The sequence below is a fragment of the Labrus mixtus genome, chromosome 16 (genome assembly GCF_963584025.1).
Source record: "Labrus mixtus chromosome 16, fLabMix1.1, whole genome shotgun sequence".
NCBI lineage: Eukaryota > Metazoa > Chordata > Actinopteri > Labriformes > Labridae > Labrus > Labrus mixtus.
This window is the reverse complement of record NC_083627.1, coordinates 13408357-13434415: the sequence shown is the minus strand read 5'-3', so window position 1 is coordinate 13434415 and position 26059 is coordinate 13408357. Positions and strand designations below refer to the sequence as shown.

General features: G+C 45.9%; 1 protein-coding gene across 5 annotated transcripts in view; it reads left to right on the top strand.

Annotated features, from left to right (window-relative positions):
- Positions 1 to 26059, top strand: part of col14a1b (collagen, type XIV, alpha 1b) — a 112760-nt gene that overhangs the window by 40891 nt on the left and 45810 nt on the right. For all 5 annotated transcript variants that reach the window (XM_061059223.1, XM_061059219.1, XM_061059218.1 and 2 more), the window contains 15 exons: positions 1875 to 2030; positions 2168 to 2287; positions 2853 to 3017; positions 3148 to 3309; positions 3578 to 3747; positions 5068 to 5194; positions 6628 to 6773; positions 9116 to 9245; positions 12401 to 12540; positions 12827 to 12953; positions 13049 to 13188; positions 14714 to 14846; positions 15472 to 15516; positions 16005 to 16150; positions 23898 to 24027. In XM_061059223.1, coding sequence (XP_060915206.1) covers positions 1875 to 2030; positions 2168 to 2287; positions 2853 to 3017; positions 3148 to 3309; positions 3578 to 3747; positions 5068 to 5194; positions 6628 to 6773; positions 9116 to 9245; positions 12401 to 12540; positions 12827 to 12953; positions 13049 to 13188; positions 14714 to 14846; positions 15472 to 15516; positions 16005 to 16150; positions 23898 to 24027 — 2037 coding nt within the window. The remainder of the gene's footprint in view (positions 1 to 1874; positions 2031 to 2167; positions 2288 to 2852; positions 3018 to 3147; positions 3310 to 3577; positions 3748 to 5067; positions 5195 to 6627; positions 6774 to 9115; positions 9246 to 12400; positions 12541 to 12826; positions 12954 to 13048; positions 13189 to 14713; positions 14847 to 15471; positions 15517 to 16004; positions 16151 to 23897; positions 24028 to 26059) is intronic.

Genomic DNA, 26059 nt, shown 5'->3' with positions numbered 1-26059 from the left:
GATTGATGTCACATGGGAGATGTTCAAACAATAATCCAGACATTTCCGTTTACATTCACTCCTGTTACCTCATAGCGTGGCGTACAGCGCTCAAAAAAGTGAAATTGCTCCCCATCTAGTAACACCTGACACCCCAGTGATAGTTCCTACCTGTATAGAGTTTCACCTTAACCTAAAGGCGACACCTGCAGGAACAATTTGTGTTTGCACTTCCTAAACATGGCTCCTACAGGGGGTTAGGGCCCCTATCACTCAGAGATGCGTCTAATAGGCGTGGCTGCTCCAAAAGCGCCTGCACACATCTGGGGAAAAAACATCTGGGAGCACCTGAGGAGTGAGGCTGCATGTGTCAAATAAAATAAATAGGGGAAAATAGACACGAGCAAAGAAGTGTTCTCGCCGTTGCTTTGCTTCGAGATGAGCAGGGAAAATGTCATTAAAAGGTTTCTTGCGTTCTAGCGTTTTTGAAGCCCAACGATGGCGTTCTTCACATTTAAAATGCAGACACTGATACAGGGTTCATGAATGTTATTATAACTCTTACTGTTGTTGTGTTATTCCGCTGAGAATCCCGCAGAGATAGACTTTCTGTGTCACTTACCTCACAAGCAGCTGATAATTAAGAGCCGACTGCAGGCTCGTTCTGTGCACAGCGCTGCGGTAATCGTGCGTCTTTATTGTGTCACTGATGAAGTCGTGTTAGCTGAGACTCCTGTCTGAGGACGAGGAGGAGGTTCAAATACCAACACTGTAGAGACTTGTAGGAGTGATACACTTCTGAGCTCCTGTCAATGACGAATGAAATGACTGCTAAAGAATGCACACACACACACACACACACACACACACACACACACACACACAGACAGTGAGATTTTGAAACATGCTGTAACCTGAAGGAAATCTGCAGGATAAGAAGATGTGTGCTGGCGGCTGCAGAGTGAGCGTCTCGCATGTACTCATCATGACAGCTCTGTGCCAGCTATGTGTCACATTTATTCTCGTTGAAAATCTGTGTCTGATGCTCATTTGTCTGCCTAACACTAAAGTGGTTACTCTTAACAGTTTTTGCTTAATCCAGTGTGAAGATAATCCATCGTCTTATTTTTGCCTCGCGGCGGCTTGACTCTGTTTTTTTTTCTGTTTTCTAAATCTGATTATTTAAGGAACGGTTTCAGGGCACAAATAGCTCTCACGCAGATTTGCCTCTTCTTCTTCTTTTTGATGTCTTAGGTTCAGGAGTCTTCTAGTCAACTAAACTCCTTCTACCTTTGACTGTCTATAAAGATCGAAAACACGTCTCTGCCTCTTCCTGTTGTACTAAAGTGAAGCCAAAATACCTCGGCGACGGGCGCTGGTGTTGTGCTGGATGCTGGTGACAACATTTGTAGCCAGGGTCTGTGCCCCGCCCCTTCCTCTAACCCAAATCATGTATTTAACTTCCTGCTCAAAGGTCAAATGTCACTCAGGTGGGTTCAGTCCACAGCAGAAGAGATTCTTGTGTTGGTTTGAAGCAGTTCAACACATGTTAAATTAAAAATCATTGATTATAACTAACATAAAAACACAGTTTGCAGCAGCTTTCCATTCATTCAGACGCTTCTGCGAAACAGAACACGCATGTGGTGGAATTTAGCAGTAAATAAAAGAAAACAAGGAAAAGCCTCAATGTCACTACTTGCAATTTCAAATCGTTTTTTTAATTGCTGTAAATCAGGAGTTTTAGGCCATCACAGTCACAGATATAGATCTTTGAGGGACTGATGATTATCGTCATTTATTACAGTTTAATTTCCTCAACAGATTAAAACTGTTCTCAAACCGTGTTTCAGGAAATATGTTTTTCATGTCTTTGTGTTTGTGTTTCTCTGCAGCTGAAGAGTTTATGTGCAAGACGTCGGCCATTTCCGACATCGTCATTCTGGTGGACGGCTCCTGGAGTATCGGCCGCATCAACTTCAGGCTGGTCCGGACCTTCCTGGAAAACCTGGTCAGGGCCTTCAACGTGGAGTTTGACCAGACCAGGATTGGTACGGGTGGATTTATTCCTGTTTTTTTTTTTTTTTAGGTTCTTTATTGTATTGTGAGTTCCCAAAGCTACCAAACACATCCGGCGGGATATTTGTGAACTGGATTTAACGACTCCCCTCCGTCTGATTGTTCGCAGGCTTGGCTCAGTACAGTGGAGACCCTCGGATCGAGTGGCATCTTAACGCTCACACCACCAAAGAGGCTGTGATCGACGCTGTGAAGAACCTGCCGTATAAAGGAGGAAACACTCTGACAGGTGAGGTCGACACACAGCGTCCCTCCGTACACGTCACAGATCAGGGGAAGACTTGGAGGGCCGCCAGTCCTCGACATCAGCTTATTAAAGCCACTTCAGTTCCTCGCAATTAAGTGTTCAAACGTTCATGAGCTTTAAGCTGATGAGACCAAACGATGAGTCAGAAGGTCGGAGCAGTTCGCTTAAACTTCTGCAAGCTCCTCACGGCAACACCGAAGGAGTAAGGAGTTAATTAAGCCTTGAAAATAAATAGGTTCTGGTCTTTCTTCCACTTTGAAACCATCATGACATTGATTTTGGAGGATTTAATCGATGTTTCTACATCGGTAGTTAAGGCAGAGAGTGCGTGTTGTTAAGGCGGCCGTCTTTCAGTAACTATGCAGTGCTGCAGGAAACACTGGAACAATCAATCCTATCTTCAACAACAACACACATCTTCGAATTATTTTAATCTGAGCTGTCGTCATTAAAACTTTAAGTGTCATCATTCTGTAAGCGAGGACTTAACTCGCCATCGGGACGTTTATGGTCATGTTTCTCTCTCCGTGTGTGTTTGTGTCTCCAGGTCTGGCTCTGACCTTCATCCTGGAGAACAGTTTCAAACCCGAGTCCGGATCCAGAGCCGGCGTTCCAAAGATCGGAATCCTCATCACTGACGGGAAGTCTCAGGACGACGTGATCCCCCCCGCCCAGAGCCTGAGGGACGCCGGGATCGAACTGTTCGCCATCGGTACGCCTCACGTCAACAACTAGACTAACGACATCACTCTAAAGTTCATCAGTCGATCTAAAACTTAAATGTGGAGCTCAATCTCAGATCAGGAGGGTTTGGTCACCTCTCACTTCTCTCTCGCCTCCAGGTGTGAAAAACGCCGACGAGAATGAGCTGAAGGCCATCGCCTCACCTCCCGAGGAAACTCACGTCTACAACGTGGCGGACTTCAGCGTGATGAGCAACATCGTGGAGGGCCTCACCAAGACCGTCTGCGACCGAGTGGATCAGCTCGACAAACAGATCAAAGGTGAAGCAGCGGCTCGCACGCAGCTCGCACGCAGCTCGCACGCAGCTCGCACGCAGCTCGCACGCAGCTCGCACGCAGCTCACACTGTGTATCATAGTCAATAACCAATCATGTTGAGCTGTTTCTTTTAAATGTTATGGCGGAGATCTTGTCTGAAGTCTGTATTCCCGTACAGTTAACCCGGCAGCTTAAAGAATATTTCTGTGAATCCAGCAGGAAATTGAAAAAGCATGTCGTATATTTATCTCACGCTTCGTTTCTTGTACAGGAGGCGGAGAACCTGCCCCTCCCCCCTCGGCTGTGGCTCCGCCCCGCGACATCAAAACATCTGACATCACAGCTCGCAGTTTCCGGGTGACGTGGACCCACGCGCCGGGACAGGTGGAGAAATACCGCGTGGTGTATTACCCGGCCAGCGGAGGAGCGCCGGAAGAAAAGGTACATGAAAAAAACAATTTATAACTTTACATTATCCTGAAACCGTCTTTGCTTCTGCCGTTTGTTGTTGTTGTTGTTGTTATTCTCCTAAAATGACTTTATTTTAAGTCTAATCTTTAATCAAAGTCAAAGGCAGGGCAAGACCAAGACCATAAATATCACTAAGAAATCATCATCTTGTGTTTAGGGGGCGTGTCACTCACGCAGACCATAACACCGGGAAGTTTGCGGCCGTAATCGGGGGATAAAAGTTAGCCTTCAAATGTATTGAAGTTATTTGTTCTTTTAGAAAGAGGTGTTTTCCTTCTGCAGGGATGAAGTGGAAAAATAGCCTCTAAACTGTGGAAATCCAGATTCGGTCCAATCTGAGACCGAGTAAAAATGCTAGATTAGATTCAGAGACCTAGAGACCGGTCTGGAGTTGTACAACAGTTCACTTCATGAATCCTCGAGAAATAAAAATCATCACCTTTCTACGACTGTTTACAAGAAAACACCCTGAGAGGCTTAACCGTCATGTCAGGAGGATTTGGTGCAACTTTGTCCCCCCCCCATAAAAATACTGAAATACTAACGTTATGATGGGATATGATTAAAGTCTGCTGGGATGGGATATGATTAAACTCCTTTAATGTCTCAGAGTGATTTCCATCATGAAAGGAAACGGCTCTGCAGAATCAATAATAACGTCAGGATCAAACCAAACTTCTCCGTCACGCTGTGGAACAAATATTTTCATAAATCTGTATAGTTTGAATTAATTCCAGCCGAGTCAACCTGATAAACCTGCAGCTGATTAAACATCTAAAGTTAATTTTCAGGTAAACTGCAACAGCACACCTTCTGCAACGTGACGACCTGTGCAGTCGCCGCACATTTTAAACTCAAGCAGCGCCGTCATATTCATGTTTATACAGTCCCATCTTATTTTTATCCACTTCCCCTTTGATGTTTATTACGACTCTCGGCTGGAACGACCCCACAAGGAAAACTGAAGGATTCATCAAAGCTGATCTGATCCAGTTACAGTCGATTTAAATCTCTTTGGAGGAGAGAGGAACGCCTGCAGCAACATGTGCTGCATACACAGAGTAACAAACAGAAGCTTTTAGGATGTTTTCTGATACTCAATAAAGTGACTAACGGCACCAAATCAGAGCTCATTAAAGTGACTTTTTAAAAACCGTGGTGTCAGAAGAGAAGCTCCTGAGCCTGAAACGACTTCACTCTGAAGTTTCTATCCAGCATCATGTAGCATCACGCTGCAGATGATGCACACTCAGAGATCTTTAAAGCGTGTTGGTTTGATATGTGTTCCAGGTGGTGCAGGGCACGGAGAACAGCGTGGAGCTCACCTACCTCAACTCCCTCACTGAGTACCATGTGGCCGTTTTCGCGATTTACCGCAGCTCAGCCAGCGAGGGCCTGAGAGGAAGCGCCACCACACGTAAGTTTAAAAAGTTATGACATTTGGGTTTGTTTGAAATCTCTGAGGGAGGATAGAAATGGTTTAGGTTCCCACCGCTGTCATGGCAACGGAGCAGTGTCCTTTTTACCTCCGTAAGGCCCCATGTCCACCTGAGAAGAAAAGTGCTGCAGGTGCGTCCTGTCTCTATGACAACAGTCTGTTGACAACGGCCGAGGAAAAACAACGGGGAATATCGCACACTTTGGAAAAGAGCGCCGGTGACATCAACTGTGTTTGTTTAAACTAACGTCTCGCTTGTCTTAGGATCCAGATGTAAATGTTCCCTTTCTTTAGTTCTGAGGATGTTCAAAGGGTTAAAAGAAACAAAAACAGATAATCTGCCAGATCATTACCATTAAACGACGGCGTCTTTGATAGAAACACTGATGGACCAGCAGATCAGTGTCGACTACAACGCAGCACACTGACTCTGGCCCAGAAAAGCCACACAGGTGTTTCATTATGTGTTGGAGGCCTGACAGGACACCTGTGGTGAGCTCTAATTCTGGATTCATCGCTCGAGGCCTCTTTTTCACGATTGGATCTCTGAACCCGCCTCTTTCAGCACAGCGACTGCTGATGAATGACGGGGGATTCCTCCCTGTGGGGGGGGGGGGGGGTGATAGATGCTAATGCTAATACAAGTCACCTTGGAGCAAAGTTAATGAGCTTGGCTTCAGTTTTATTTGAACTGTTGGAGGCAACAAATTTCACTCTAAAGTAAGGTGTTGAAACCGACTGAAATAAAATGGCCTTTGTGTTCGTGCAATTTAGACGCTGTCTCCTCCTCTGCTCTGTGTTTTTAAGATATAAATGTCAGTTTTTTTCTGACTAACCGTCCCCTGTGGTCATGAGCTTTGGGTCATGACCGAAAGAATAAGATTGTGTATACAAGTGGCTGAAATCAGTTTCCGGGTGAGGGTGTCTGGGCTCAGCCTTAGAGAGAGGGGGAGGAGCTTAGACATCCGGGGGGAGCTCGGAGACAGTTGAGGGGGTTCAGGCATCTGATCAGGATCCTCCTGGACGCCTCCCTCTAGGGGTCTCCCCGGGCAAGCCCAACTTGAAGTAGACCCCGAGGTAGACCCAGAGCTCGCTGCACGGATTATATATCCCTCCTGACCTGGGAGCGCCACTCAGAATCCCCCAGTAGGAAAATGTTGCTGGATAGAGAGACGTCTGGGTTGACTCACTTCACCTGCTGCCACACGACCCAACTTAAGCAGAAAGTGGATGGAGTATTGGCCGTCCTGTTGACTTGAATGGACCACACTGCTTTCTCTCTCTCTCTCTCGCTCTCTCTCTCTCTCTCAGCAGCTTCTGGTTAAATATTTGACCCTGTTTGAAAGTCGTCTCTCCTGTACGCCGCTCTGCTGTTAATCTGCTAAATAGGATCCTGTGTTTGTGTCCTGCAGTGGCCCTGCCCATGGTGAACAACCTGGAGCTGTTCGATATCACTCACAGCACCATGAGGGTCCGATGGAAGACCGCCGTCGGGGCTTCTGGGTACATGATCCTGTACGCCCCGCTGACTGAGGGAGACCCCGCAGACGAGAAGGAGGTGAGGGGATTTTCTAATGTGACTATTTATGGAGAGCAGATGAGAAGCTTCGCGGTTAAAGGAGGTAAAATAAATAATATGAACACATAATTACAGTAAATCTGCAGAATGATTCAGAGCGATGTGCGTCCTCTGCTTTGGTCTCTCGCTGCATTACAGAAGTTGTTTTATACCTCTGACTGTCGTTGAGTCCTCGATGTGGCCTTTAAGAAGCTTCAGACCTCCTCAGAAATGTTCATCCAGCAAAAATTCTGCAAGAGCAATATAACGTTAACATACTAAGTTCTCTGCACAGACCTGCTTCAAGCTTCATACTTTATTCACGGTACATCATTCAGAGTTTTTTTGTTTCCTCTGTCAACCTTGAGGAGTGACTTTGTGTCAGACTGCTAACGGGCTTCAGCTCAATCGGACCGACCTGTATTGATGTCTTTGTAGCGTTAATTAACTTTTTATGTTTGATCTTTCCTTCACTCTGTGTGTTGACCACATTGTTTTTAAGCACTTTCCTCAGTGAGGAAAATGAGACACAGGGAGGAGAGGAACCAGAGAATATTAAGCAGGAGACCTCTTTAGGACTTGGCTTTGTTTGCATCATTCAGTGGACGCCCTCAAATCCTCCATCTTCTTTACTCCTGAGACAGAGTCCTGCTTTGAGCTGCTGGAAATCTACAATGACAAGGAGATCGAGCAGTTCATGAGGAGAACACAGGCGAGGTAGAGGAGCAGAGGTGTGAAGGCTGCAGCCAGCCGTCTGTACCCCTCCCCCCCCTCCCTACAGACCTCATCACGCCCGCCGTCACTTTACGCTCCAGGCGCAAAGCAATAAAAACAATTTAGGGAGAAATTGGGAGTCAGGATGTTTTCCAGCTCTGAGGATAAGCCTGGCTCGGAGGCCTGGCTGCATCATGCTCGTATGGCTTCCCCTCACTGTGCCATGTGGGGACTCATCTGGGCCAGATCCAGAATCAAATCCAGTCCGGTCTGACTGAGTGAGATGCTTTCATCCTCAAACTCGTCAGGAGGCTTCAGTTCAAATTAAACCAGAGAGAGAGCGATAGTACAGACAAATTAAAAGAGGTGAACAGCTTGGTCTGGGTTTTTACTAAAACAGCTGTGACGATCGTGCCCCTGTAACTGAATTTCCCCGCCAACAGAAAACGCCTGTCGAGTTTTTACTGACGTTTATTCAAATCCCATTTCAAAAGAAGCAAAAGCTAGCACATGTACCATGATTTACGTGAATATGTATTTCTTCGTATAGAGCTCCATCCTCGCTCTGTGAGTCAGAAAACAGGCTGAGCAATGCGTGTTTTTTAAAAACTTTTACGCCTTTATTGTAGAGCGAGGACGGACGGTGAAGCTGTCAACAGGGATGAGGGAGCGTCCAACAAAGTGCTGAAGGTCGGGGTCAAACCAGAGCCTCTGTGCATGAGGTCATACAACATAAACACTAGGCCACCCAGCCCCTCTGTTGCTTGTTTATAAAAGACATACACCCCTCCGCTATTTGTGCTAAAGACAGACTGAATGAAAACCTCTCGTCAGGCTGGATCTGGCTTCTGTATTGTAGTTTTCTCTCTTCTATCACTTCAGGAAGAGACTTTATTTCAGGTTTGTATCTGAAGAAATGAGAGAGGTAGTTAAAGCACCAGGGCTACATCTACACACCTTCATGCATCATGCTGCTTTCTTCAGGAGACAACTCAAACCAAACCTAAAGGATCTGATCTGTGAACGTTTAAATGTCTGCTCGACATTTTCATCCTAAAACATCCAGGCTGTTCTTCAGCGACGTAGACTTCAGCGAAGTAGACGTAGAAACCAGCCCATGTGCTTGACAACTACGGCTAATAGTTTTGGCTTTTTCAGGAACATGAAAGACTTACTTTGGCAGCATCATTCGCCAACTTCCCTGCATAAAATTTGACACCGATTTTGAAGCTGAAGATTTGGCAGTACATTTGATTTCTCCAGGCTCCACGGTGAAAACAATTTATTAATGGGATGGCAGAGAAGAAGAGCAGATGGACAAACATTTGTCAGCGCCTCCTTTTTGCCAGATTCTTTTTTTTAAATTTGAACATCGTTTTTGTTTTTGGCGGAAGGAGAGAAGATGGTGGAGGTCAGAGTATTTGGTCCGCGGTGTGTTAAGAAGCTGAAGCACGGGGGAGTTAATCATCTTCTGAATCAGCTTACGATGCACAAAATGTTTCTCTGAGAGGATCATTGAGAAATCATTTCATGTCACCTGAGCCGGACTCGCTGCTTGTCTGGACAGGACGGAGGCTCGATGGAGACACTGAATTCATATCTTCGTGTGTGTGTGTGTGTTTGTACAGGTGAAGGTACTAGACTCGGTGGACGAGGTGGAGCTGGAGGGACTGACCCCGTCCACAGAGTACACGGTGACCGTCTACGCCATGTACGGAGAGGAGGCTAGCGACCCGATGACCAGCCAGCAGACCACATGTGAGTCTCAGAGCACGTTTACACAACACGAGAAACAGAGTTGACGACCACCAAACTGCCGAGATCACCGAGAGAGCCAACTCGAGGAAAACTCTCAGCATTTGATTCCCACTTTGGGAAATCTGTCCGTGACTCTGAGATCGCTTGAGAAGTCGTGAGGTGTTAGACCGGCTGTGAAAATGAAGTTTCATTAAAGTCCTGACTGATTTTATGATCATTCATCGCAGAACATTTCGATACACTCACGTCAGTCTGAGCTCCGCAGGAAGGGCACCAAAGATCTCCCAGAGAAAGATGTAGTCATAACTATAAATGATACAGTGAAGGTCGGCAGCGTTTGAGGTGAAGCAGCACAAAAAGAAAAACGTCTCTTCACCCCAAGTTCTTCAGCTTCAGTTCTGCTGCTGCAGTTATGTTGCAGCGTGTTCGTGTGCAGCTTTGTGGCTTTGCAGCACGTTCTCCGCCCGGCAACCAGCGATGCAAAAAAAAATAAAAAATCACAGCTCCCGCTCTCCGTGCTATTTCCTGCATCTCACTTTCATTTTGAAGAATTTGAAAGCTTTGGTGAGCGACCCCCCCCCCTCCGCTCCCCCTAACCGTACTCACTAATTAACGTTTTATGAAGTCTACTTTAAGGTCTGTGGCTCGTGGCTTTAAGGCAGGCCATGTTTACGTCTTTATGATGCGTGTTGGGCTCTGGACGCAGGTCAGACAAGGACGTTAGCCGCTGTTGGAGGAAGGCTGTGGCGCTGTGTGCATAATGCTTGCTCTTCATTCCTCCTTGTGTGTATTTTCTGGTTCATTCATAACTTGCAGGAGAATATTCCTATGAATTATCAGTCTCTCTCTTTTGTCTGCTACGTTCCATAATGCATCTGGACACGTGCACGATGAGCGTTAATGGGTTTTTCATACAGAATCGCTCAGGCCTTGTTTGTCTCCTCTGAAGCCCCTCTTCCCTCATTTCATCTGGTTATTTCACTGTTGTTTCATTCATGTCAGGACAGAATGAGCTTTGATGATCACAGCTGCAGAAAGAAAAGCAGCATGATGGAAATGAAAGCTAACAGGCTTCATGAAACTTACTGACACGTTTACTCTCTGCATAATCGGTGAAGAGCAGATCTTAAAATATTATCTGGATGCGGCTCAAGTTCTAATAACGATCAGGGGAAAGTAAATGAATCACGCTTTGTCTTTTATAGATTCAATATTTTATGATTTTCACCACAACATTCAGTCTGACCTCATGCAAAGGGAAGTGGATTGGATTTGGAAATATTTGAGTTTCATTAGGCTTCCTTAAGATCCATTCTGCTAATCCATCTTTAAATACGTTATGACAACTTGGCGAGACTTTTGGCCAGAAGCTGACGTCAGGTTCTGCCGACGTATCAGAGCAAAGCATGGAGCAAAGTTGTAGGACACGCCCACCTTAATGCTCACTCAAATCTCCCTCCGACTGCATACAGAGCTGGCCAATCAGAGGAGAGTGGGCACGTGGGGAGGTGGGGCCTTAAAGAGATAGTAGCTGAAATGAAGTGTTTCTGGCAGATGCTGAAATGAGGGATTTTACTGACGCCAGTATCAGATAAATAAGGAGGTTTTTGAGCTACACATCTCACAACGCTACAACAGGTGTCCCAGAGTGACATCATTAAAGGTCTCCATTAGCCTCCATGCATGGAGTGCCCAACATAACCACTACTGTAGGCTATGCGGTGCCTGGGTGATGTGTATTAACATCTCGTTCCTCAGTCAGATTAAAGAAGAATACAAATCTGATGTAAATAAATTAAATCTTCAGAAAGGAAACCCTTAAAAAAGAGACGTCTTCTTAAACCTTTTCAGCATATTTTAGATCTTCAGCGTATCCAACCTCGAGGTGAACGTCTTGAAGTTTTCTGTAGGGATGCTTACGTTTTTTTAAACTTTCCAGACTTTCTTATCTGGCCTCGCTCCTTTGCTCACGCTGGTTCAGCTCTACAGACAAACCAAGGCAGGCGCTCCCTTCTTCGCCTCTTTTCCCCCTGCAGCTTTGTCTTCGCTCTGACCCCCGGTATAATTGAGGTGAAGCAGCGGTCGGCTCAATCAGGATCTTTTTCTTTCTGTTAGAAAACAGATCAGCAATTCTATGAATAAAAAGTTTTTTGAGACTCTCAAAGAAAATCAGATATCCTGGCTGAATATTAAAGGGGGCGGTTAAGAGATGTTCGGACACCTGTGCAGAGAGAGGGAGAGAGAGAGAGGTGCAGCCAGAGGGGAGGTGAGATTCAGTCCACTTTATGTATAAAATAGTAGATTCTTGTAGAGCTTGTTAGAAACCCCATGAGCGATCAGTGTGTCTGCAGGCGATCACTACGATCTCTGTGCACGTAATTAAACGGCTGCATTATGTTTTCTGTTCATCAGTATGTTGTTCTCCTCTATTTTGTGGATGTCGTCGTTCCATCGGACTACACATAGCTTTTATATAAAGGCAAATATTCTCATTATAACGTCGTGTAGCGGACTCTGTTGCTTCAGCCGCTACTTCCGGGTTGTTTATTTACGTCACGTCTTACCTCAGGAAATCCCCTGATCCGCTCTCCCCTCTGACAGGGATAGTCCCCCGCTGTGAGGAGCATATGTGAACGGCTAGGTCGGGAGAATCTCCGTAGCGGTCCTCCTGGAATTATCTAGATATTATCCGGAGTGCATATGTGAAAACAGCTATAGTAGACATCTGAGGCCTCCGCTTTATCCTGCAGTTCCTCGGATGTCCACTAGAGGCTGGCTGCAGAAGCACAGCCCATTCTAAAAAGCCAGCAGAGATGTTTACTGGTTCAAAAAACCAAATAGGTCTGATTAGCTCATGTCTCGATCGGCATACACTGTACGGGGGGGTGAATGTTTTGGTGACTCATCCGTTTTGATTTGATGAAGGATAAGGCGTGTCGCTACGGAGTAACCAACAGTTGGTCAGGAGGCTTAAAACCCGCCTCAGCTCCAGCTCTCAGCCTGTCGTTAGGTTGACTGAAAGTTAGGCTGAGACAGCATTTCCAGCACGGAGACCGCCATCGATGGGTCTCCAGCGCCCCCTGCTTTAGACTTCACTGTGTTTGCTGAAGTTTCTTTCCTCCCTGTCTCCTCCTCCTCCTCCTCCTCCTTCTCAGTACCACTTACCCCGGCGAGGAACCTGCGATTCTCCGACGTGGACCACAGCTCCACCCGGCTCACCTGGGACGCCTCCTCGAGAAAGATTAAAGGATACCGCGTCATGTACGTGAAGACCAACGGAGTCCAGACCACTGAGGTGAGTGGACGTTTTCCAGCTGGGTCTGAACAGAAACTAGTTCAGTTCAAAATAACACCTGTCAGAGTGTCAGAACGCCGCTTTAGCTCGCTGTTCATACTAGATATGATAGACATAGATATACTAGACTGTTATTACTGAATAGTTGCTGCAGATCATCGGATGTTTGTAAAGCTTCCCAAAGGATGATATATATGAAGGTTTTAGATATCTTAACACATCCCTGCTGCACATTTAAACCAAAATAAAATTAAAAACGTCAAATGTCCCGTGTGTTGTCGCCCAGGTGGATGTCGGCAGCGTGACGAGCTGGATGTTAAGAAACCTGACCTCCCTGACTGAGTACACGGTGGGAGTCTTTGCTCTCTACGATGAGGGACAAGCTGAGGCCGTGACCGAGAGCTTCACCACCAGTAGGAAACTAACATCAGCTCAATGAGTCAGCAGGAGCGTGCAGATCATGACATCAGCTGTTACTGTGACTTTAAGTGTGTGTTTGTGTGTGTAGAAACCGTCCCCGACCCGCCGGACCTCAGGAGCAGCGACATCTCCACAGACAGCTTCAGGGTGTCATGGCAGCACCCGGCCTCTGACGTGGTGATGTACCGACTCATCTGGACCTCCACTGACGGAGGAGACAGCCAAGAGGTGTGTGTGTTAACAAAGAGGGTCGAGATTTATCGGATACCAGAAAGAGTTTCACACTCAGAGGATCAAACATGTTTCATACATGATTGTCACGTGAACCCCTCCCTCTCGGACTCTAAGCCCTGACGCCACGTGGGGGGGGGAGAGAGACAGACATTTCACTGTACAGTCAGAACTTTTATCTGCTACGTGAAGTCTGCTCGGCGTATATGAGGCTTTTATTTTGGTAGCGAATATCAATGTGCACCGCCCGTCATGTCCGGACTTGTTTTGCTTCGCTGCGCAACTTTATTCACCCGACCAAAGTGAAATACAGGAGAATGAAATCAGCGACATGACGGAGTTTACCGTCAGTCAAGTTTTATTACCTGCAGGCCGGGCAAACAGTCTCCGAGTTCTCCTCTACTGGACACACTCCGTTAGGAACGCACGACAGCAGGTTACACAGAGCAACGCGTGACATGAATCACCTAAAAACTGGACCGTAGATGTAGATACAGATTTTATCCTCCTATAAATAAATAAATTAAAACAATTTATATGACTCAAGTAGGATTAGCTCCAGCTGTAGCAGTCACAACAAAATGATGGACACATTAATGCATTAAAAAAAAATGTATTATATAATATTCTGTAAAAGGTCAATTTTTCCAAAGTTGTTACTCCAGACTTGAGTTTGATGCTTTTGTACTCTACCGTCTCTAACTTATTTCTGTGTTGTTACTTTAGGCTGCTTAAGGTTAAGAACAGAATCGGCTTCTTATTCCACTGTCCTGTTTAGTATCCTAACACAGTCCTCATTTCTCATGATCTAATCTCAAAATGCTCCAGAAAACTACATTTGAATGTTAGATTGGCTAAATTGTTTTTAGTAGGGGGGTCTGGGGAGGACCCCCTACCTTCAGCTACTTAGTATCTGGTTATAATTTCACTTCTTTAGAGTTTGCTAAAGAACACCTGCTGTGACTGTTTATATTTATTTATATAGGCATACAATGCGCTTGACTGTAGCGTAGGTCACATTTGATAAAAAGAAGCAAGGTCACATCCGTCGGCCTAGATCTTGAGCTTTCAAAAAAGAAAAATGTGTCAGTTTTATTCAAATTGGTTATTTGCTGGGGAAAGAGGAAGGGAGGGGCGAGGGAAGTGTGGCGACAGGGGGGGGGGAGGGCGGAGCTGAGGGATGAAGGAGGTGTGTCCTAAGAGAGCGTTTGTTTTGGTCTGGAAAATCTGCTCTGAAAGTCGCTGAGCAAGACTTTGAGATGAAAAGAAAAAACTCAACTCTCTTACTGTTGGTTGCAGCAGTAAGTAGAAGGTGTTTTTAATGTTGCACAAAATTGTAATCAAACTTAAATCGGGGACATTTTAAAGGGTAAAACTCTAAACTCTGAAATTCTCTGTTTTCTGAAAGTGATGAACTTTTTTTCGACTGACTCGGCTCGCTGACTCTCCCGTCCTTTCTCACCTCCACTGTTTGTACGAGGCTGAGCGTTAACACAGGTGCCCATGTTTGTTTCTGCTTCAGGTTCTGGTGAACGGAAACATTAACACATACCTGATAACGGGACTGAGCCACCTGACGGAGTACGAAGTCCTCCTCGCTGCCATCTACAACAACGAGGCGGAGAGCGACGAGGTGATCCTGGTCGAGTCCACCGGTAAAGAAGCGTTTCTACAGTTTAGATTTTGTCGTGCTCCTTTTTAACATCTCTCCTCGGCCCTGAGGTCATCATGTTGCATTCAAAGTAAACAGTGGTATACTGTTCAGTGATGAAAGCTTGTGAAGCACTGCTTTGATTAAAAGACTCCTCGAGTAGCGAGATGGACAGAGAGACTCACAGGCTGTCGATACTTCCGAACTTTCCCCGTTGGCCGTACTGTAGCTAGCAGGAGCGCTACACGAGAGTAAAAAGAGCTGCACAGATATTTCACTTTGTAGAATTTACTGAGCACAGTGGAAAACAGTTTAAACCTTTTTCCTCCCTGAGAGACCGAAAAACAGACTGAGATTTATTTTCTGGATTTTACGGTACTTAAAAACCCCCCCCGAACAAAACCAGGACGCTCAGGTCCACCTGAACCCATTGAAGTTCTGAGTTTGGTGCGTTAGCTGCTTCGTCGCAGAGCAGATCTGTTCTCACTTACTTCCTGTGTTTGTGTTTGTAACGCAGTCAGAGGGAGAACATGTGTTTGAACAGACTGGAGACAAACATCCTTTAAATCTTTTCTGCAATGTTTCCTCAGGCACAACACTCAAACATTTATTTGTCTTTTATTCTTCAGTTGAGAGAACAACCACCGTCGCTACGACAACCACCGTCGCAGCAGGTAAATATCTGTGTTTGTGTTCCTCTAAACTTTCCTCACCTGTGTTTTCACTCTACCCCGTCTAAATGCATTGTAAATATATTAAAACAGCGTCGTTGATTTTCCTGGAACCTTTTCTGAAACTTTAAACGTCTGATGAACAATCTCAGTTCAAGAGTTAGAAAACATCCGCTGGAAAATCTCTCATGACATGATCCGTCCTTCCATGCTGCTTCTGATAGCGTCTGAAAGTGTTTCGCCTTTTAGATTGATTCTGTGTCATCCGTCATGAAGGCTGTCGGATGTTTTACCACCCAGACTTTCCCGGGGAAAGTTTGATATTAAAAAAAAACGCTGATATGAGTAAATGAAATGGCAAAACCAGGACACCCTGATAGGATCGGTCTGTCTGGTATAAATTGAAAAACATCCGAGTGATGCCGTTTTCTGCTTCACTGAGTCGATGCTGAGCGGCGCGTCAGTGATTTATACTCCCTCTGATCCTCCAGCTCCACGTTACGGGGTGAAGAACTTAAGGGTGGATGAGGAAACCACCTTCAGTCTGCGGGTGTCCTGGCAGCCCGGTGACACGAGGAACGTCCGACATTACCGCCTGAACTACATCAGCGCCAGAGGAGACAGAGCCGAAGAGACGGTGAGACCATCCCCGTTTACTTTACAGTCAGAGTCACAGAGTGAGACAGGAAGGTTTGGAACCAAAGTGGAGTTAAGGCTCATCCTTAAAATAAACTGTGAGAAACAGATTGTCTTACTCGCAGAATCCGGTTAACTCACGCGGGGAACATGTCAGTAAAGAAGTCAGCCAGTCAACAGCAGCACTCCATAACTAAAACAATGATTCATAAAACATAGAGGCTTGAAGGTTTTCTTTAAAGCAGAGACGCAGGAAGTGGGACTGCTGAGGCTGCTGCAGCACCGCCTGAAATCAGAGACATTAAAAACCATCAGAACCTTCAGCCTACAGGTTACCCTGGTTTATGGGATGTGTGGATATAGTTGCCTACACCGGTATGTGTGATTGTTTTTTTTGTCCGCACAGCAATCTGTACCTGGTTTGTGAAACTTCCTACAGAGTGACGCATCTCAGCGCTTTGCGATCGATGCGCACACATCGAGGAGTTTCAGAGGTTTTAAACACGATCAAAGAAATCTAAGACGCTTGATCAACAATCTCAAATACAGAACATGCAGTGAAAAGTAACGGAGCCGTGTCGGTTATCCACAGGCTGTTGTCATAGAGAGAGGGCGGACGTACAGCACTATTCTTCTCAGCGCACAAACACTTCATGCAAACACTCCTGAGCGCACAGCCGGCGCTTCTCTGCCCGGAAAAAATGCTGAGTGGACACATCAGTTTAAAACTTTTAATTTGAAAACCTAACAATTGTTGCTGCTTCCTGTTTGTATGTGAAGCCAGCTCAACGTTCAGATACATTTAAGAAGAAGAACCTCCATGTACTGACCTACCATCAATTTAAATCCCACTGGGGGAAATTAAATGAAAGAATAATCAGGATTTAGTTCAAGTTACGGTGAATGGTTGAAGAAGACTGTAGCCAGTAGAACGATGGTTTGGATTTTAAAGGATCAGAATCTGCTGTGTGTCGATCAGAGCGTGAGGGAGATTTACGATGAAGGCACGCTCTGTGATTTCATGTCGTCTGTGGAGAGAAGGAGCGAGGCAGACAAAGACGGTCCTGATGAAGATGATTGCAAGAATTCAGAGTGGAGCAGAGAGGAAGATGATGAAAACAGGGACACATCTTCAAAGAGTTTGTTTCAGGAGAGCGAGCGAGTGAGTGAGAGAATGGCAGCTCTTCACTTTAATGAGCAGAGACACAGAGGGAGAAAGACGAGACAAATATGATGCAAACAATCAGACAAACACACCTGATGTATAAAAACATTCAGATGCATAATAGATCATCGTGTGAGGGTCAGAAGTGCAAACATTCATGCCGAGCTGAATACTCACTCTAACTCGTATTACAAACAGTGTAGTGGTAAATGGAGGACAAACATAAAGCCCGTTTCTAGTCGTCCCACGGCTCATATTGTTTTACACTGAGTGAAGTACAAAGAGTTAAAAGAGATGGAGCGACTGTTTTAGGCCCCGACACACCAAGGAGATCGTCGGCCGTCGGTCCTAGTTGGACCGTCGGTGAGCGGTTGTCGCCCCAGTTTTTGCAGCGTGTCCGGCTCCATCGCTACCGTCTGTCTTCTTTTGTACATTGGCGCGGTCGGTGAGAGGAATCTCTCTGATTGGCTGTTTGGAGGTTTCATTTCTCTCCAGCTCTCCTCACAGGTTCAGGAAAGCCCCTTGAGCACGCCGCTGTAGTATCCATGCTTTCACTCATTAGTGCGGTTTCTCCTTATTTGTCGCCTCCGCCCCCTTTTTTCTTTTTCCACTAAAAGATCAAGGGCTGACAACGCCAGCATCATTTTCATCTTTTTATCAGACATTATTCTCCATTAGTAGGCTACATATAATACGAGTGGTGACCGACAGCGGTGTGAAAATGGTCTTCTCGTATCATAACAACAGACTACCGCCGCCTGCTGGCATGGAGAGTTATTTCCTCTCACACATGAGCAGAACGTACGTGGTGGTTGGCCTTCGGCTGCAGTCTTTGCGGTGTGTTCCAGTGCAACTTTTTGGTCAAGACAAAAGGCGTCGTGAGGCGACCCAACAGGCGGCCTTCGTAGCCACTAGTTCTTTGTCGTCTGCTTGGCGTGTCAGAGCCTTTAGACGGCCTCTCATGATGGAGCTGGAAGGTGTTACTAACCTGCCCATCGGCCTCCAGGAGCAATATGGTTCAGCACCTCTATCAGTCGATTGCCCAAACACCGATAAACCAGGGACTGATCCATCAGCCGACCCCTTTTTCCTCTGAGCCACATCCTTCCTGAGGTACAACCATCACTATTTTTATTGAGACTTTTTGCAAACTGCACCCCAAACTGATGAGTCATGTGCTGAATGAAAGCGTAAACGTTTTCAGATACGTCAGATATTCCTTCAAATTTCCACCTGGCTCGTGTGTGTGTGTGTGTTTTCAGTGTACAGAGAGCTGTGGTGTGTCTGCAGGTGACTCTGGCCACAGGTCCCACATCAGCCTTTTCATCCTGACAATAAAGAGCCGCCAGCTGCCCACACCATCGGCTTGCTAAATGAGATCTCTTATCAAAGTGCGAACAGCTGCGGACTCCGTTTGGCAACCCGGTCAGGTTATGAATCACAGAGTGCTGCGCTCTAACATTTAGATGTCTATCTGCTGGCAGGCTTCCTCCTCTTCTGCTTTATTCAGACTACGTTTCACTCTGTGGCTGTGAAGAGAAGGACGCCGGCCAACATCCAGAAAGAACAGTCTGAAAATAACTTGTTTACTCGGCCCTGATTTCTGGATGTCAGTTATCACCGCTGGGATTATAACAGCTGATAGTTGTGGCACAGAAGTTAAAACCAAATCATGTTAAATGTAATTAAATCTTTGACTTCCTGCTGCAGGTTTCTGCACAGTGCTTTGAGAAGAAGGAATATATAAACACTTCAGATGGGTTGGACTTCAGTCTAACTTCCATTAACAATCAGTAAACATGGTGTTAGTAAAAACATGCTGAATGCTCGGTCTGTTGTCTCTTAACTAACCCAGATACGCGTGCATTGCATGTCCGCTCCTGCAGCAAGGAGCAGCACAGCTGGAGTCCCGAAACAAAGGGGTTCCCGCTGTAATTTTTCAGATTCACTGACCACAGTGCGAGATGAAATATTCTCATTATAGCGTTGTATAGAGGACTCTGTTGATTCGTCCGATACTTCCACGTCGTTCTTTTTACGATAGTCTTCCCTCAGGAGACCCCCCCACACTTATCACACTAACAACAGTTTTTTCCCCCTAATGGTCAAGAAGAGAACTGCAGCTTTAAAGCACATTACTGTCAAGCTAACCCGAGTTCCTCACTGCTCAGCCTGCTACACGCTCACCGATACAGAAGTCGATGGTTATTTCCATTCAGACGACTCTCTGTCACTCTCTCACCAGATGTCAGTCTGTGGGCTGAAGCCGTGGGGCGGCTCCACTCTGCAGCCATCTGTCCGCAGACAGCTGTGAGACTCAGTGAAGCTCCATTATTTCCCTGTGCTGCTTCATTCAGCGTCCAATAAACCAAAGCTGCCGGGCATCAAGTGCAATTCCACCGAGTGTAAACAGAGTTTCGGCGATTATCGCTCACCGACAAATGTTGTTCTTGGAGGTAAAAACAAAGTCAAGAGGTGATTAAAAAGTTTTTTCCTTCTGTCAAAGATTGTCTGCAGCTTTCAAACTTCAACAAACAAACTAACGATTTCCTCGAGGTTTTCTGAACGTAATGAAGCTGGAATCGTCGTGGAGATTTGTACTGATGTGTTTTTGTGAAGATCTCTTCAAATATCCCAGACTAAGAAGATCTGTCAAAAGAAAAAACATTGACTTCATGCTGAGTAGGGATGGGTACTGTGGCACGTTGTGATTGGCTGTCAGAGAGTCTGAGAGAGAGATGAGTCTCCTCATGAAAGAGGAAGAACTCAAACACACAGTGTCCAAACTGCCTTAAATGTTACACGTTTGATGGATCTCCCTGCCAGAACATATTCACACGCCAATATTCAATGTTGGTAATGACGCCACCTACTGGTCAGACAGTAAGCCTCGTGTCACGTATTTAACCCGTTTACTTTAATTGTACACGATGTGCTCTCACTTCCTGTTGTGACAGTTTAAACCCGTTTTGACCGCTCTTCTACTTCATGGTCAAAACTCTTCATAGATTCAGCGATCATCGATATTCTCCGTCAGAAGAACCCGAGAAAAATACATCTGTGAACTCTCGGACGGACAGCCAATCACAGCGCGCTACATCATCATACAAACGTTCAGTCAATCATGTCGTGTAACGCCACTAGCTGACGCAGGAACCCTAGCAGATGTTACCACCCGAGCACATCTGGTTCTGGTACATGATTGGCTGGTACTGTGAGTACCGTTAAGCTCATGGACAAACGGTGCTCTTATTTCATGCAGCGCTGAGGGACATCACTCATTCACAGCCTGCTTCTGTTTCTGTTGCTGAGTCTAATAAAATAGTTTGGATTAACGAGCTGCGGCTCGCTTTTCCTAGATTTTAGAGGCACGAGCTGCCGTTATGAGCATCAGAAGGATTCCTGTCTGTGTGTGTGTGTGTGTGTGTGTGTGTGGACCCCGCCCCTTTGTGTGTGTTTGTGTGTGTGGGTGCACACAGGGACACATCTGAGCCTTGAATTTACATCTTAGATTTGACCCGGAAACACCAAAGAATTGCTTGAAGGTCACATATTCTCCTCCTTTCCAACCAGTTTAAATAAATCCGCTCTGATCCTGTATTTGATCTCGCCTTTAAACCCCTCTCTCTGCTGATTTTAGCTCATTAAGCTTGTTCACCTGTAGCTCTGGTCCTTGTTGTGAGGCCGACTTGTCACCTTAAATTACCTCCCTTCCCCTGCGCACATGTCCGTATGTCTCACGTGGTTTTTCCTTTGGCGCTGCAGCTCCAGAGAAGTCTCAGGAGGATCAGACTTAATATTCTGGGCCTGCACAGCGTCTCTGTTGAGATCCAGATTGGCTCTCTGAGTCGTATAAATACTTTATGAAGCCGTGTTTGCATTGACAAAGTGGAGTTAAGGGAGTGTGGCTTTGGGTGGCTCGCTGACAGTTTAGAGACTTGCTGCCTTTTTCATCAGACGGCGCCGAAATTGATTTGTCCAGGCCCGCGGTGTTTGTCTGAGAAAGTGTAATTTTTAGGAGGAAGGAGAGCGTTTGTGGATGGAGCGGGGCTAGACGGTACATGTTCAGCATGCAAACAGACAGCCGGAGACAGAACGGCACAAAGAGACGAGGAGGGCGAGAGAAACAGAGGAACGGAGAGACTGAGGATTGTCTTCATGCACACAAACAACTCAACCTTTTTACCCACGACGTCTGTTCCTCGGATACATAAACAGTTAGAGCAGCGTTTAAAAAGAGGCCTGAAGCAGAGAAATCCCCTCTTTGTGTTTGATTCTATGAATAAAACGAGGGCTCACCTGTTCCTCTGAAGCGACGTGGTGGAGATGAAACCGACTTCTGATGATATTTCACAAACGTATCTTCACAAACGTATCTTTATTCTTGTCTCAAACGCAGAAACACTTACACTGAGAGGTCTTCTCCTGCTCTGTTCTCCAGTCAGTCAGCACATGTTTCAGTTGAAGTCGATTTAATGGCTGAAACATGAAAGCGTTCTCGTGGCAGCCAGCACGCTCTTTCTCTCTCACGCAGGAGAAAGGTGGAAAACGACTGATTTGTAATCAAACGTTTTAAATATTAACTACAGAAAACGATTTTAATCAACTGCAAAAGCCAAAATGTACAAGAAATGTTCCTAGAATCCACAGTAACATCGATGTGGTGCGGCTGTGGTTCAGTGGTTGAGTTGGTCATCTCTCAAACCATCTCTTGTGGGTTTGATCCCCAGCTCCTGCAGCCACATGTCCGATGTGTCCTTGGGAAAGACTCTTAACCCCAAGTTGCTCCCACTGCTTTGTATGAATGTGTATGAATGGATGAGTTAATACTGGTGGACTCTTTACTCAGCAGCCTCTACCATCAGGGTGTGAATGTGTCGGTGTGACCTGCAGTGTAAAAGCGTTTTGAGGAGTCAGAAGACTAGAACAGAAATATACAAGCTCAAGTAAATTTACCATTAAAAACGTAGCAATATTCAGTTTGAACTGGGTAGAAAGCAGCAAGTCTCAGACCGTTCAGCTCATTCTCTGTAAAGATTCACCTTGGACAGATCCGATCTAATATCAGTATCCGGTCCAATATGGACGTTATTGACACTGGCACCGTTCCACGTCACGGTTCAAGGAAGGTGGTTGGTTAAACGCTCTCAGCTCGCACAGTCTCTTTGAAGGCGTTCAGACTGAACTCTCCACAAATCGTCTCCATGACGACGTTCCTACAGATCGTGACTTGTACACCACATCCTCCTCGCTCCGTGTCTGATCGGGAAATAAACGATCTCAAATATAAAAAAACACGCAGTAAAAAGCAACGGAGCAGTGTCGGTCACACAGCGGCCGTTTGTCAACAGACTGTTGTCATAGAGACAGGACTGACGTGCAGTGCTTTTCTTCTCAGCGCACAAACACTCCCGAGCGCTTCTTTGCCGGGGAAAAAGGCTGGGTGGACACGAGGCCTTTGAAAATCTCTATTTTAACTGTCTGATCATATTTATACACCACCAGAAGTCTGTATCATTCAGCGATAAAAGGGACGAAAGCTCTGTTTTGATAATGATTTATAAGCGAACAAACAAGAAAAGAATTTAGATTATTATTCATGAGAAGAAGAATCAAAGAGAGGGTCAAGACGTGGGACACAAAGCGAGAGACAGAAGACGACTTCAGAGTTTGAAGCAGAGAAGAGAAAGCCCGCGGGGGAAAGAGGCGGATTAGCTTCTTCTCCTCTGAGAGCGTCGGCTCACCTGCACAGACGAGTCATTTAGGGATCAGGTTGAACAAAAGGAAAAGTTCACCGGCAGGTGAGGAGGAAAACATGGACACAATTAACCTGAGCAGCAGCTGAAACCTCAGAGCCCCGCTGCAGCGGCTCTCTCTGTGTCACCTCTATGAATAAAAGTTAAATGCAGCGTCTTTATTTCTATTTTTAGCTCTTGAAATCTTCATTAGATTAAAGTGCAGCTGTTTTAAAAGACCACACGCTTCTCGCCTGTTGTCCTCTGAAAGGTTTCTGTAAAATGTTTTGTCTTTCTGTTTTTAGACCGACGCTCTGACAGCAGGAATAACAAACTGAATAAACATCTCAGATGATTTATGGTCAAATGGTAAACTCATGAAGGAGAATAGGACAGTAAAAAAAGCATTATTGTGAAATTCAAGTCCAAATGGTGGACTTCCTGCTGGGTTTTGGTACAAGGTGCAAGAGACTTTACACAGTTAATATTTATACTCAGATTCATATCTGTAGGTTCAAAGTGACCTCTATGGGGGACAAGTTTTTTTTAACATCTGAAGGGGGCGCTCTTGAGCCAATTTGCAAAAGTCATCAACATAACAAAATTTTAAAAAATGAACGTCAGTTCAGTGTGCATGCCAGATGATGAGTTTTGGGGCATTTTAAAAGCCCACAAAAATGTGATTACATTATCAGAAGACAGAAGCAGAATCGTTTGTTTCGTTTGTCCTCGCTCTGAGGTCGCTGCTCGCTGCTCTGGCCCTGACGACGGGGAAGAAAAAGAAGAGTCTGACTGGTTATTGGGCTGGCATCACTTTAAAGTCTAACTCTAAATATTTTCTGTTTCAGAGGACGGTGCCCACAGGTCAGAGCAGCCTGGTTCTGCAGCCTCTGCTGTCCGACACAGAGTACAAAATCGGCGTCACTCCTGTTTACCCCGAGGGAGACGGGCCGACGGCGTCACGGATGGGACGAACACGTGAGTCATGATGTTTGTTTTACGTATTCAGGTGATTTTAACGGCTCTCTCTAAGGACTGAATATCTGTAGTTTTTGTTTTGTTTTAGCTTTGCCAGACGTCACGTGGCGTTGCGTCACATTGAGTACCCCCTGAAACAATCTCTCTCTGTTTGGATACGGCGGTGAAGTGCTGCTGACTACAGACACGTTTAGATTTTAGATCCCACAGGCGGCTTGCAGCCACAGCGCTCTCCCACTCGGCTGTGTTTAAATATAAAACCTTAGATTTGGATTTTTCACTTTGTTCGGACATGCAGCAGCTCGTGTCACGTGGTTATTATTCCCCCCTCAGCGTGAAACGGATGTGTTTGATGCCGACTGTATCAGCTAGATTTTATAAAACACGTAGTATCAAAAAGTGTTGAACCTTTTGACGGCCTTAGTTGCTACAACCTTTCACGTCAGCAGCCGCTCGTTAACTGAAGATTTTAAACTTTGGCGTTCTGAGTGAATCGTTGTTGAGGCGCTCTCGGCCTCCTCGGAGAGAGAGAGAGAGAGAGAGAGAGGGAGAGCGAGGGAGAGAGAGTGGGAGAGGGAGAGAGAGAGAGAGAGAGAGAGAGAGAGAGGGAGAGAGTGAGACAGAGAGAGAGAGAGAGAGAGAGTGAGACAGAGAGAGAGAGAGAGAGAGAAGGAGACAAAGAAAGAGAGAGAGGGAGAGAGAGAAAGGGAGAGAGAGTTCTGTCTCTGCAGCTGAATGTTCAACTTCTATTGTCTTTGCTGTGAAGCTGAAGACAGAAATATGTCAGAAACGTTCTTTTAAATGTGACTGCTGTGAAGGTGGCGGCGGTGGCTAATGATTTTCTCTGCTGAGAACAAACACTCGACTCTCAGAGAGGAGGAAACGCTCAATTCAAGTCATTCATCTTTCCAGTCCATCCCATCATGTCTCCATTTGCAGCGCGTTACACACATTAGCAGACGTTAACGTCATTTGCCGGGTTTTAAACGATGGGGCCCGCTGATGATGAATGGTTCCTGTTACAGAGTGAGGGATGAGATGATCGCCCGGAGAGTAGCGGCCAGGAATGCAGAGAGAGAGGGGGATGATGGGTATTTTCAGAGTGAAGATAGATGATGTGACAAAAGGAGCCGCTGTAATCTGGAGGTTTGAACCAATGAGGGATGGGCTTAGTGCTGAGGGAGGCATGACAGTGAATGCAGAGAGGATGATTGGGTTTTCAGTCCCAAACTGAAGATAGATAATGTGACGGAAAGAGGCAGAATAATCTGAGGGACTGGTCCACGGGGGGATTGGATCATCACTCAGAGAGATGGTTCAGGTGATTCTAGATTTCAATCCTTTTTGGTACCACGTGTTTTTAAATGATACAATCTGAAGTTAAAAAAAGAAAGAACTTCAGTCGTATTTTTAACTAAAAGCTGCTGCAAGAGAAGAAAGAAAGGGATCCGAACGCTCAGCGGAGTCTGACAGGAAGGAGAGCTGCCCGCCGTAGAGAGGGTGATTGTCTTTATGACAGTGGTCGACCACAGAGGAGGAGGAGGCAGGAGAGGCGGTATAATGTGAAGGTCTCAGCTCGTAGGATGGTGAGAGGGACGAGAACTCGATGGGAACTTTTCAACCTTCAGTAGGCCGATTGACCCTGTGATACTTATCGATACCACGAAACGATACGGTCCCTTCATCAAAGCCGCTGCAAACGCAGGTCGGCAGATTCTGACGTTTCTCGAGTCCCTGTGGCGTCTCAAAAAGATGAAAAAGCTACGTTTATTTCTCCAACAGACGGGCAGGAAGCAGAGGGGGGGACGCCGTCTAAGGTCCCGCCCCCGTGTCCACCTAGCGTTTGTTGCCGGGCAGTAAAGCGCTAGCTGTGCGCTCGGCAGCTCTTACATGAAGCGTTTTTGCGCTGTGAAGAAAAGCGCTGCATGTCCGTCCTGTCTCTATGACAACAGTCTTTTGAAGAATGTCCGCTGTATGACCGACACTGCTCCGTTACTTTTCACTGCATGTTTTATATCGGAGATTGTTTATT